The 13143-nt window shown below is 33.4% G+C and overlaps 1 protein-coding gene across 1 annotated transcript in view; it reads left to right on the plus strand.

The window, feature by feature from the left end:
• Positions 1 to 7696: 7696 nt before the first annotated feature.
• The window catches only part of LOC118182453 (mitochondrial 10-formyltetrahydrofolate dehydrogenase), a 78870-nt gene continuing 73423 nt past the window's right edge, over positions 7697 to 13143 (plus strand). The window contains exon 1 of the mRNA XM_035351799.2: positions 7697 to 8042. Within this exon, the coding sequence (XP_035207690.1) occupies positions 7998 to 8042 (45 nt within the window). The 5' untranslated portion in view covers positions 7697 to 7997. The remainder of the gene's footprint in view (positions 8043 to 13143) is intronic.

The following is a 13143-nucleotide window of genomic DNA, read 5'->3' on the forward strand; positions in this document are numbered from 1 at the left end:
AAATGTTTAGATTAAAAAATTTTTGATTTTTTCGGACATGACTAGAGGATGCTAAAGTGATATATGAGTACGGTAAATAATATACAGTAGAACCTTGCTTAACGCGGGAGTAATGTTCCATCAAAGTAGAGTGTTATACGAAAGAGCGTTAAACGAGTGTGGCGACATCACTTAATAATCATAATATTCATTCATAATGAAGCGCCATCTGTGAAACAATTTTTATGCAATTTTCTTATCGCCAGAGTGGTAACAGTAAACCTCCGACAAGAAAAGAACAATGACTGATTTTCTGTTTGCATTGTTCTATATTAAAAAAAAAATGTAAATAAATATTAATCTTCTTAGAGTCAGAACGGCGTTTAAAATTTCCTATGTTCCAGACTTCCACACTGGTTTATCTAATTCAACTTATGAAGTGTAAGATGGAAAAAGAATGTACGATGTTTCTGTAATATAACGAGATGTCATTGACATTATACGCACTTAAATAGTCACCTTAAAATAGTCACCTTTATCGAATAAATAGTCACCTTTTATTGAATATATGTTAAAGACAGCGTCGTAAGCAGCTACGTACCCATTTTAAAGTTCCGAAGTTGTTGTTTTTTTCCCCCTAAGTTCGACAGTGGATTGAGTGATAGTTTCGATTTCGAAGTGCTTCTGGTGCGCATGGATTGCATCAAAGAATTGACGAGTTCGATTGATTTTTATGCGTCTGTGAAAAATAAATTCCGAGCGTACGTGGGACTGAAATACTTCTGAAATGGTAAGTCAAGTTTAAATATTTAAAGAAAATTAGAACGAGTTAGAGAAGGCCTTAAATCATTTTAAGAAGGAATTAAAGTGAATGGCATTGTTCTCATCGGAAATGATAATAAGAAACGGATAGACTGAATGGGTGGCCTTGGTCGAACTGATTATTTTCTTTGTATTGTCGTCAGAGGGCATTGCTGATAATAATCATCCCTTACACTGTTAATATATTGAATCGGAAGGGACATACGCGAATGTAAAATTTATAATTAGGGGAAAAAAGCAGCCTTAGATTTAAATTTTGAATAAAACTATCGATTTCAAGGGGAAATCAAGCATAAGTTCTTCTTCAGCAGTAAAAAAAAAGAGAGAAAAAAAAGAATTGCACGTATGTTCAAAACTACAGTTCGACAGTGGATCGAGTAATAGTTTCGATTTCGAAGTGCTTCTGGTGTACATGGATTACATCAAGAATTGATGGTTGATTATTTTTTATGCGTCTGTGAAAAATAAATTCCGAGCGTACATTTAACGCTCGAGTTAACAGTTAACGCGGAGTTTAGATTAACAGTCTAAGGTTTTTTTGGGGGGGGTTGCCTAACTTTAAAAAGCTTTTATAATAGATATCTTGTCCCAGTTAGCATGTGGACGACGGAAAGATTATGAATAAAGGCACAGAGGGGAAAAAATCTGAAACTTTTAATAAAACATATTAAAATAGTTGCGCATATATTTTATTTAAAAATTAAGGAATAAGTATAGTTAACTTTTTAAACGCTTAATGTAAAATGTATACAATAGTAAGATCGATTTTTCCAAACTATAGCTATCTTCCACTCATATTTCCTTTTAAAGCATTTTCTTCAAATTTAAACCGACAGTTCCTTTGCTGTGAATTGCGTTTTCGCGGTCAGTGTCAGCATGACTAACATGTCAATGTCAGTATGACATGTGATTCAGGACTTAAAAGAAAAATGCTAGTTCATAGGCACTTTTCTTTTAAGTCCTGAGTCACATGCGCCCAGGTAAAATTCAAATTCAGTATATATATATATATCAAAATGTCATGGATCATCAGATAGGTAAACTTCCACATAAATTAAAAAGTAAAAATGTTCAAAATTAAAAAAAAAAAACATTTATTGAATATAAATTTACATCACCGAATATGAATACATGAATTTACATATTTCTAAGTTTTTTTTCTGTAAATTCTTCTAAAATTGTTTGAAAATATAATTTCCTCGCGTCTTCACTTTCGATCGACATAACTGCTAAACTATTTAATCTATCCTGTTTCATTGGCGATCTCAGGTAGTTTTTTTATTAGTTTTAGCCTGGAAAATGATCCCTCTCCAGAAGCAACGCTTACTGGAACTGTTGAGAATATTCGGAGAGCAATAAACAAGTTTGGAAATACCGTTGCTCTATCATTATCCGATAAAAAATTGAACATTTTAAACGGATTTTCAAAAAATCCTGAAGGAAAAATAGATTTCAAAGCTTCCATTTCTTCAACTAACATTTTTCCGTCTATATCAGCTTCTTTCACCTTTGGTACATAATTTTCTGTTAACTTTGAATCTGTTAGATAAATTTCTAATTCAATTGCATGTTTTTGAAGTACTTCTTTTTCCATATTTTCCCTTTTTGATGGTAACGCGGTGCCCTTTCAAATGCGGGGCCCGATTGCCCTTTATCCGGCCCTGCATGCACTCTTCTAAGAGCAATAGCACTTCACCCCTTGCACATGGTTCTAAAAAAAGATTGTACAGAATAGTGGCCTAGTAGTGAGTATTCTGCCTAAACTATGAAGGATAATTACAGCACTCCAGACATCTTCGATTTTACACCGGAGCTTATGTAGACGTACATAAAAGTGCTGTCATCACACCTTTTGGTCTCTTTGAAAGTATCACAACGCATGTGGCCTGTACAACGCTGCATTCCAAAGATTTATCAATGAAGTCCCTCCTAACCTTTCTTCTGTGTTTATCGATAATATCTTGATAGTATCAAAATCTGCAGAAGAACATTATGAACATCTAAAAATTTTATTCATCCGCTTTCAATCGATGGCGTACCTAGGGTGGGGTATCTGTCTCCGGGTGCAGCATCCGGGGGCGCCAAACTGATGTTACGAAAGTTTGAAATGAAATCATTTCCATTCTTGGCACTTAGAAGCGGACTCAAAATCTCGGGGCCCTCAAAACCCTAGCTACAGATATGCTTTCCATCATTTGGATTAAGTCTTAGTGTTTTAAAATGCAGATTTAGTACTTTCACCATTGAAATTTTAGGTTTCTATAGGAGTTAGGGTCTATAGGTTTAATTTTTATAGATGGTTTTGCTTAAGGATATGTATATTCTAGCACACTTAAATAAATTTTTAGAAGAAACAGATATTTAAAAAAAATAATAAAGGTATAATTTAAAAATGAAACAGCAACATATACTTCAGTGGACAGAGGCAGCTGAGAGGTATTTATAAAAGCCAATATGCTGTAATTACTGCAACACTTGTTTGTCATCCTATTCCAAATACTATCCCAAATTTGAGTCCTATTGCAATAATGCACGTTGTTGATGAACGAGATGTTTCTGTAGGTTGTTTATCTATGCCCCCCCCCCAATTAAACCAAAATGAATGGGAACAAGCTAAATTTTTTTCTTTGAAATGATCAAAAAGCCAAACCAAGTGGTTTACATGTGATTGTGAAATTTTCGCTGTTCATACAGCAGTGGAAAAAATTTTGTTCGCATGTTAGAAGACCTTATTTCACAGTATACACCTGGGCTTAATTTCTAAAATCTGAAGTGCCGAAGCCCTGTAGAAGACCGTCAGCAAAGAGGAACAAAAGTAAATAAATAAATAAAATGACTATTAAAATCATTAATAATTAAAAAATTAAATATTCACTTATTTAATTAATTTTAATAATTAATATTTGCCAATTATTATTTAATTAAATAAAATTAATTATTTTTATTAAAATAGTTAAATAATTAAAGCTAAACGTAATTAAATAATTAAATTTAAATTAAATAAAATGTAAAGAGATAAATTACAATTTAATAAGCGATTTGTAATATAATTTTATTGCAAAAAATAAAATTTTCGAAATTAAATTTCTACTGAAATTGTTATTTAGCTACAAAAAAGAAGCGCCGGAGCCTTCTAATTTAGGGCTCCGGTGCGCTCCGACTAGAATTATGATTTATCCCAAAAACTAAGAAGTACCAGAGCCGGGCTCCCCCGGCGCAATTTTAAGCTCTGGTATACACAGAACAAAAACCACTTATTTATGCCTTTAAGTAGAACACATAAGTGCAGCTCTCATCCATGACGATATTTAGATTTCATAGCTCAGATTAGGAATGACTGGAATTATCAACACAGTGGCTGATGCTCTTTCTAGAGTCGATATAGATAAATTTTCAAATTTATGTTTTTTATATTCTGAAGCGTTTGTTGTAGAACAGGAAAACGAAATAAACCAGAATTACAACTATTGCAAGCAGCATATAACAGATTGTTACCGTTTTCGCGTTCTTATTCAAAACAATTTTTTTTTCATACTCAGTTCATTTTATTGAACATTGTTACATACTATTAAAAATTGGCAAAATATTGTAGCAACGACTTGTTGATGTCATGTAGAATAACGGTAATTTCTGGAATAATTTTACCTATTTGACTGATTTTTATTAAATTTTGAATTATTATTTCAAATGTTGCAATATGAATATTTAAAAATAAGAAATTTAGCAATTGTTACGACCATGATTAAGTAAATGTCAAACAATTATTTAAAGAAAAGTATATTATGATTAGTAAGCATACGCATTTTAAGTATTATTTTAAGTGTAAGCCGGTAGGAGGTATGTTGTTAAAACATTGTAGATATATGTATGTTAAAAACTAAGAAACCAAATACGTTTCGAAAGTTTAGTTCTGATGATCAATACTAGATGACACCACCAACAAAGAGATTTTTCTCCCATAGAAATTGCGTTAGGAATTCCGAACCTTTTTCCGGCATCGACCGCTTTATTTTTAATAATACAAACGCATACAAGTTTTCAGACACGAAATCGTAGATTCTAATTGCATGGAAGTTCGATTTTAATTAATGTGTTGGCTGCGGTTGATGTACTGATGCAAATTTTTTTAAATATTCCGCATAAAATTGTTTAGTTTAATTCTTAAATCAACTCCTTCAAAAATATTCACCCTGTTTCTTTTTCAGAAATTTATTGATCTGAGTAAAGCAAGAAGAGGGAAAAGTCGATAATATATATTGGTTTAATAATAATTTTTATTTTGGGAAAAATATTATTGATTTTTAAACCAGATAAATTAAGTTTACCACTTATTTATACCTTATATTTATTTATTTATTTATTGTATTTTCCCCTTATATTTATCTTATAAGATTTCTTCTTTGCTTCTACTTTATGTTATTAAACAATTAATTATCAGTTTTACTGATAATTTTTGTTGTTGTTTTTGTTGCTAATGCTCACTTGTTTGACCTATAGTCAGCCCAATCCCACGAAATTGTTCGTGGCAGGGAGCGCCAGTTTTACGTTTGCCGTTGGCAACAGCCTTGAATACCTTATAGGTGACAGTACGATTTAGCTCAATTCCGCCCATAATTTTGATGAAGAGCACCTCGGAAGGACGGGTCTGAGAGTTTCCCACCCTTCTTCCCCTACCATCATCCTCTCGAAAGGACTTTCGGCTCGCCGCATATTTAGAAGAGTGCCCCCATGCCGCACCGACATCCATTTTCTAACATCCATGCCTTCTTCGGGATTCGAACCCGGGTCTTTCGGCACAGCAGTCAGCGATGCTAACCACCATACCTAATTTTTTTTGTAATCAAAGTAACCTTGTTTATATTAATCAATGGCGAATGCTTATTCGGCTACCGATGCCCAGCCCACCTCTTGATTATCACTGGTCCTCTCTAAACTTTCACCTACTTTCAGCGGTTCAACACAGACTGCGTTGAGAACCATTGGGTTAAGCCAACCCCGTCTCAAAAAGGTGGAATATTATTAGGTTCCTCCACAGTAAAATGGTCACCACTTCTCTGGCACTTCGGAGTGGCCAGTGCTGAATAGGCAAATCTCCGACATACTATGATGGCTATATATGGTGGTTGACTATGATGACAAGAATCTGAAGAAACATTTTAAGAGCTTAATGATTTGGCATGCAATTTTATATTATTTCCATAACCATTAAAAACGCGCGAGAGTAATGCCCTAGAAAATCTACAAATATGATTAGTTAGTTACCAATGTGATATAAACCTAATTTAAATTTCTGAAGTTACAGATCTGATCAACTTTTATTTGCACTTGTCGAAATATAAATAGTCCCAATTATGAGTTTTTGTAATAAGAATAATCTCCTTTTTGGAGAGCATATTTAGATGTGAGCACTTTGTTTAATTGATAATTAGTAAGTTGATAAGTAGTAGTTGATAATTAGTAAGTCTAAGGAAAGAACCAGACTGACTGCTGAGCATCGATAATTCGTGCTGAAGATAGCTTCAGGTATCTTCCTTCTAAGATTACAAACTTATTAAAATTGAAGGAAGGCCTTCAGGTAGGCATTATAGTTGTAAACTGTAGCAAGGAATAAAGAAGTTCATAATTATTTACGTACAAATAAAATATGTATCTTTTTATGCGTGCTGAAAAAAAATTAATAAATAAAAGAAAGGGAGCAGGCTGTTATTATTTATGCTCTAGTTTTATCCCACTTGAAAGTACTTCATAATTTGTTTATTTTTAATTTAAGTTATGTAGTGATTAATTTAATACTTTAAAATTATTTGAAATAAATATCAGTTTGAAAATTTAATATTTAGCTGGCGATACATTTGAATTAGAAAGCGTAACCGACAGAAATTTCTTATAGATATTACCTATATATTTCAGACAGAAATTGGAGGTTTTCGTGGTTTTCCCCATGTGTAACGTATTATATACGAGCACGTTTCCCTTAGAAAGTGATTCACGAAGGCATCTCTTCCTTTAGGCAGATATTCCTCGAGGCTGTGCCGTAATCACATAAACCAAACCAAATCTTATAAGTAAATCATGTTTTATAATCTTTAACCATATTTTTGATCAATTATTATGTTAACTTTGAATTCTGTAGTAAATATCTGAGATCAGTTATGTATGATGTTTAAATCAGTTATAAACATAGGAGGTACACTGCGGTAAAAAAAAAAAAAAAAAAAAAAAAAAAAAAAACGAAAAATTGAGGAAATTTAAACTGCGTTTTTCATGTCTCGTGACTTGGGATATGTATTAGATTTATATATAACATTGTTCTAATATAGGTATTTTGACACAAAATCGAACTTTTTCTGAAATGACATGCCAACGTTTTTCCATATTTCGATTCTGGGACTCAAATCCTGCCTAAATATTAAATTTTGTAAAATCTAGTGCGAAAATTTGGTGAAATTCAAAAATTTTTCTTGGCATATTTTTTTCAGTTTGTGCCAAGAATAATTTACTTGGCGAACTTCCCTTTTTACATTGTTGCATGCTTGAACCGCACTTGATGTTATTATCGCTTCCAACAAATATGCCAAATTTCAAAACGCGCTAATATGCATATCATCGGAAATTTTGAATAAAAAACTCTAATTTTTTGAGAGATATATAATTGTTCCTGCCCCTTTTTTTGTGCAGTGTACTTAGCATTTTCATCATAATTACAGTATATCCTCTTGCCTTATGAAAATACCTTTTTCCTATTTAAAAAGAAAAATAAAAGTGAACCCCGACCAACATCCATGCACTGACCGAAATAATTCCTTGTCTCGATCTACTTCAGTACCAATAAACCAAACCGGTTGGGGCCGTACAATTAACTGTCAGGCTCAGTTGTTCGCAAGAATTAGAAGAGAAATGTCTCCGGAAAGTCTTAGGAAGTATGTGTAAAGCGTAAAGTTATCATTCACTTATGGAAATTTATATTTACAGACCTGATTGACGTAGGTGACCAGGTGTTTAGTTGGTTGACCTCATTCCCTTGCAAGTATCCACGTCAGAGCAGTCTTAACACTTCTACAGGCGAAGGATATAAGTTTCGGCTCTGTTTCTCCCAATTCCTTGGGTAAATGACCTAAAAAATACACTAAAAGGACTCTTATTTACACCCAAAATCAAGATCTCATTTTGTGAAGTTCAAGGTTAGCGATTTAACCATGATATATTTGGTGAATTTGGCGAGGCGTTTTTCAACGACCAAGGTAAGACTTCTAAATTCGTACGGCATATTTCTGACGCGGCTGTAGATCTCATATAGCATGAGATCCCTCAGAAATTAACTTTTATTATAAGCACTTTATTTTATTTTAGGAAATATTACGATTTGTTTTATGATTGAATTCTAAAAATTCCTTTCTTTCCATTAATGGATTTATGCGTATTCAGTTAAAAGAATCTTATGTTGTTGTTTATTTATCTACTTTTATTCTTTCTTCCTTTTTTTTTAATGGCATCAGTTTTTAAATGTGGTGGAAGTTATATAACCAACACGCGTGTTTTTCTAAGCTAATTAAATAAAATTATTTTAAATGTATTTCTGAATTTTAAAATATAATTTTCTTTAATAAATTTAAAGAAATTAAATTAAATAACGTAATTTAATAATTTACATTTCATTAATTTAAAAAATTTTATTTTACATTTAAATACAGTGTGTAAAGATAATGGAACACGATACACGTAGTTTTTTTATGAATATGGCGGGTGGAGACGTACGTTATTCAAAATTTGGTGGCTCTAGGTACCGTCGTTTTTGCGAGAAACATACATACATTCATGAAGATTCTTCATTATTTAATTTCTTTAAATATAATACAGAGCTGTTATATTTGGTGGCAACAGTTTGAAAAGTGAACCGGCATTTAAAGTTTTCAACGCAAAATGCAAGAACGAAAGGGCTGAAAAAGATATATTATGGAATAATGATTTTCTTTTCGTTTTAGAAATAAAATATACCCGTCCCTGATATATAGTGAATACTTTTTAACATTTACTTTTAATTTTAACATTGGTAGGGGTTCTACAAAAACAAAAAATATACGTAGATTTATGGCTTCCTTGTGTCGACCCACAAAACTATACTTTTTATTTTATTTATACTTGTTTCGTTTGAAGGTCACTGATTTAAAAGAATGTGTATGACATAGTACATATTGATGCACGGAGTTCAGCAATGGTAGGCTACAGCTGAAACCGTACATATTTTATAATAATGTTGTTTCTCAAGAACTATATTCCTAATATGTATAGTTCAACTGAATGGGATGTTGTTACAAATGTAACCTAAACTAATCAAAACCATCTTATTTCTTAGTACATACGGTTCTTTAATCAATTCTTTAACTTTTCTGAATTATTATAATGTATTTATTTAAATAAATAAATCTGTAAACGCGCAGGCAGTAAGAAATGTTTGATTGTTCTAAAATTATGTGTATATATAAGATAAAAAGTAGGAAAGCAAACTTCTAATTTTAATTGGCATAAGTCCCATGTTTCTTCATTTTAAATCCGGTATTTCTCCTTTCTGTCCTAAAATTAGTTCCTATTTACAACATATTTATCTAACTGCGTCATTAGGTTATTTTGAAGCTGGAGACGTGAAATATGTACAATGCCCTCGCCGGGACCTAGACCTCTAGAATACGCGCCAAGTGTGCTACCGTTACACCACGAAGGCATGCAGAAAGCTGCAATGCAGGCATGTTATAGGCATTCAGAGAATAGGATTTCAATTGAAACTCAAACCTTTTTGACTATCTCTTACGTATTTTCTGAATGCATTGATACTTTCGCTTGCCTGACATCCGTTGAAACGCGCTGCTTGCTTCCATCATGCATTGCGGTATGATGAGTTAAGCTTCCAAGAAAGCGGGGAAGGTTTTCGCAGGGCAGAGAAATTTCCTTGAAGAGCGGATGTGTTTAAGGTCTATTGCCAATTGGTTCTAATTAAGCTTAATAACATTGTTATTAATTATGTATATATATATAATGTAAATAATATCTTAATTTAACAAATATTCTCTATTCCTATAAAGTATAATAATACAATAAAATTAAATATAAAATTAAAATTTATAATAAAATAATATATAAAATAAAATTAAAAGCAAATATAAAATAAAAATTTAATTAAGAAATTTTAATTGCAAAAAAAAATAATAAATAAATAAATAAATAAAAATAATTACTATTGCTGGGAACTAATTTACAGTATCATTTAAATTCTAAGAGTATATGTAAATTAATTGCACCTATCTAAAACCATGAAAAAATATATTATTCCAAAAAAATTAAATTTATTATTCCAAAAAATTGCTTAAGTGAATAATTGTTGAACATGCAGGAGACTTATCAAGGGGAAGTTGCCTCCTAACCTAACTCTTCAATTACTCAATTCGTGTTTCGTCATATGTGTGTACATATTATTTAACTAAAATATATATATATGTGTGTGTCTGTGTATAAAATATGAACCAGTTATCGAATTAGACCCAATCCGCAATAGACCTTTAAAATTCATAATTTTAATTAAAGACATCTCCTCTTCAAAGATACGTATATATATATATATGTGTGTGTGTAAATTAATTATATATATATATATATATAAATCAAAGTAAGGCATATTTTAAACGTTAGAATTTTAAAGTGCGACAAATGATTTAAGCAGAAATATAAAAACAAAGAAGTTGTAAATGGTAGATTAGCCTAATTCGAACCTCATTATGGGTCTTCAGGGAAAATTATTTTTAATGATTATCGAATCAAGCTAACTCCATAATATATAGATATATATATATGCAAAATAAAAATATGTAAATCAAAATTATAATTTATATACTACTGATCCTATACAAAATTATAATTTATATACTATATATATGTAAGATATAACAAAATACGATGGCCGCTTTAAAAAATAATTGGCGACTTCAAAATTAGCATTCTAAATTTGGTGCTCTCGCACCCTAAATTCATCTGTTCTCCCAAATTCGAGATCATTCCAAATTACATAACACTGCTTGGAAAAGGTAACTAAAACTAATATCGTCCAAGCATAGCTTAGTCAATGTTAGTTTTAGTTCCCCCTTTTTTTTTCCTGACTCCTGCCATGCAAACAGCTCCGCACCGCTTATGCTTCCCTGCTTGAAATGACGTCGTAGTTTTTTTATCTGTGTGTATAAAAGATATTTGTATTCAACTATGATCGAAAACTAATTTGTCTGACAAAGAAATAAGTTTTGATGCGCCTAAAAATAAAGATGGTGATTCCCCGAAATTATTTTAGCCAACGCCTTATTCCTGCCTTATCCACCCAGCCATGTCTACAGCCAGAAGTTAAAAGTACCGGATTCATGACTGCGCACTTAGTATATTACATACACACACACATATATAAACTTTATATACATACTAAATTATAATTTATGTACCTTAATTCCCCCTTTCTATTCTAAAAACTGTAATGCCTTTTCTGGACTTCGTCATTTCTACATCAGTCCGTATCATATGAATTGCGTAATGCTGATGACATAGTTAATTCGGAACCTGAATTCAAAATTTGGAGAACTGAAATTTTCTCTTAATAAGCAACATAAACCGAAACCTCCTCTTGGTGAGTTTCTATATTGGATAACTGCGCATCTCTTGCTTCAGCTTGTAGAAACATTAGGCATTTTTTGAAAGCAGGCAAGATGAAAAATGAGCTATCACCTTCGCCGGGAATCGAACCACGGACCTCTGGAATACTGGCCCAGCGTGCAAAATCACTACACCACGAAGGCACGCTAGGAAGGCGGGAGAAATACCTTATATACTCCCCTTTTAAAGGACGACTGGGGTTTTTAGGGGACCCGATCGCCAAATCCTGGTTGTGGAGAATTATCATCCAACACCCTTTTAGTTCGGGCGCCACTGTAGAGACATTAAGATTTTTGTTCATTCGCCACTGTAGATACATTAGGATTTTTGTTCATTCGCCACTGTAGAGACATTAGGCAAGATATGGTCACTTTACTTAACCTGTTCCGCCAAACTAAATTAATGGCACTACAGGCTTAGGAAATCATCCTAGTCGTTGCTAGCGATCTGACTGTTAGGCCGCTTTTCTAAATTTTTCATTAATCTTTAGTTTCCTGGATATAATTATTTTCATTTCACCACTCAATTATTTTCATTCACTCTAAGATGCCCTTGTTGCAGTAATAGTCCGTGAGCAGTCTATTCACAGGATATGTGATGTAGTCGGAAGGAAAGAACTGCTGTCGAAGGTGCTCTGTCAGAGGGTAGGAGAGCAGGTAATGAAGTGCGTCTGCGTCTGCCCTGCGAAAACCGCAAGAACAGTTGACGTCCCGTATGAGGAATCGTCTGTAATACGCTGGGAATTTCCCGTGGTTGATACAGGCCTGGAGGAAGAGTCGGTTGCATTTGAGCTTCTTGAGAGTAGGTATTGGGAAGATGTAAGTAAATCTTTCTGTCTTTTCTTCCTGCCGTCGTGATGACCCTGTCTCTTGAAATGTTGTCTTGAGGAGCCTTTTTGCAACTTCTGCGGGAAGCGGAACTTCCTTGTCAATTTCTGGTTTGAGAGCTGCAGTCTTAGCTAGTTCATCCGCTCGTTCGTTGCATTTCTGCCCGGTGTGTCCTTTTATCCAGCTGATCTTCAAAGGGATGGGGAAGCATAACGTCAAGAGGATCTCTCTAAGTGCTGCCGCGTGTGGATGTTTTGGAGGAAAGGAATTCAGCGCATTCAGAACGCTCATGCTATCTGTGAAGAATGAAGTGTGAGCTGCTGGTTGCATACCTAACCACAGGCAAGATGAAAAATTAGCAACGCCTTCGCCGGGAATCGAACCGCGGACCTCTGGAATACCGGCCCAGTGGGCTAGAACCACTACACCAAGAAGGCATGCTAGGAAGGCGGGAGAAATACCTTATAAGCTGTCATCCTGTTGCAAACGCTACTTCGCTTCTTAGCCTCTCAGCTGTTGTCCTTTGTTTTAAAAATATAATCTGTATATTGTGGGGGTCATAGTGCACCCACAGTGATGATGTGAAATGAAACAAATACGTAGCGTATTCTGAAACTAAGTACCGTTACATTCTAGCGCCGTCGCAGCGCTGTGGTAGGCGTCCCGCGCATGCGCACTAGTCTTTCTTGTTCACTGACTTTCAATTGTCGCCATTTTGATTGCTCTATGTTGTGTTTTCAGTTTGCTGTGCACATTCAAAATGTTTAAGACAATTAGTTCTCCCACTGACTGTGAGATTCGTGCCGTGAATAAATTTTTGAACGCGAGGAAT

Source organism: Stegodyphus dumicola, chromosome 6, assembly GCF_044657685.1.
Source record: "Stegodyphus dumicola isolate Sdum_Otavi_A_Nest chromosome 6, ASM4465768v1".
Taxonomy (NCBI): domain Eukaryota; kingdom Metazoa; phylum Arthropoda; class Arachnida; order Araneae; family Eresidae; genus Stegodyphus; species Stegodyphus dumicola.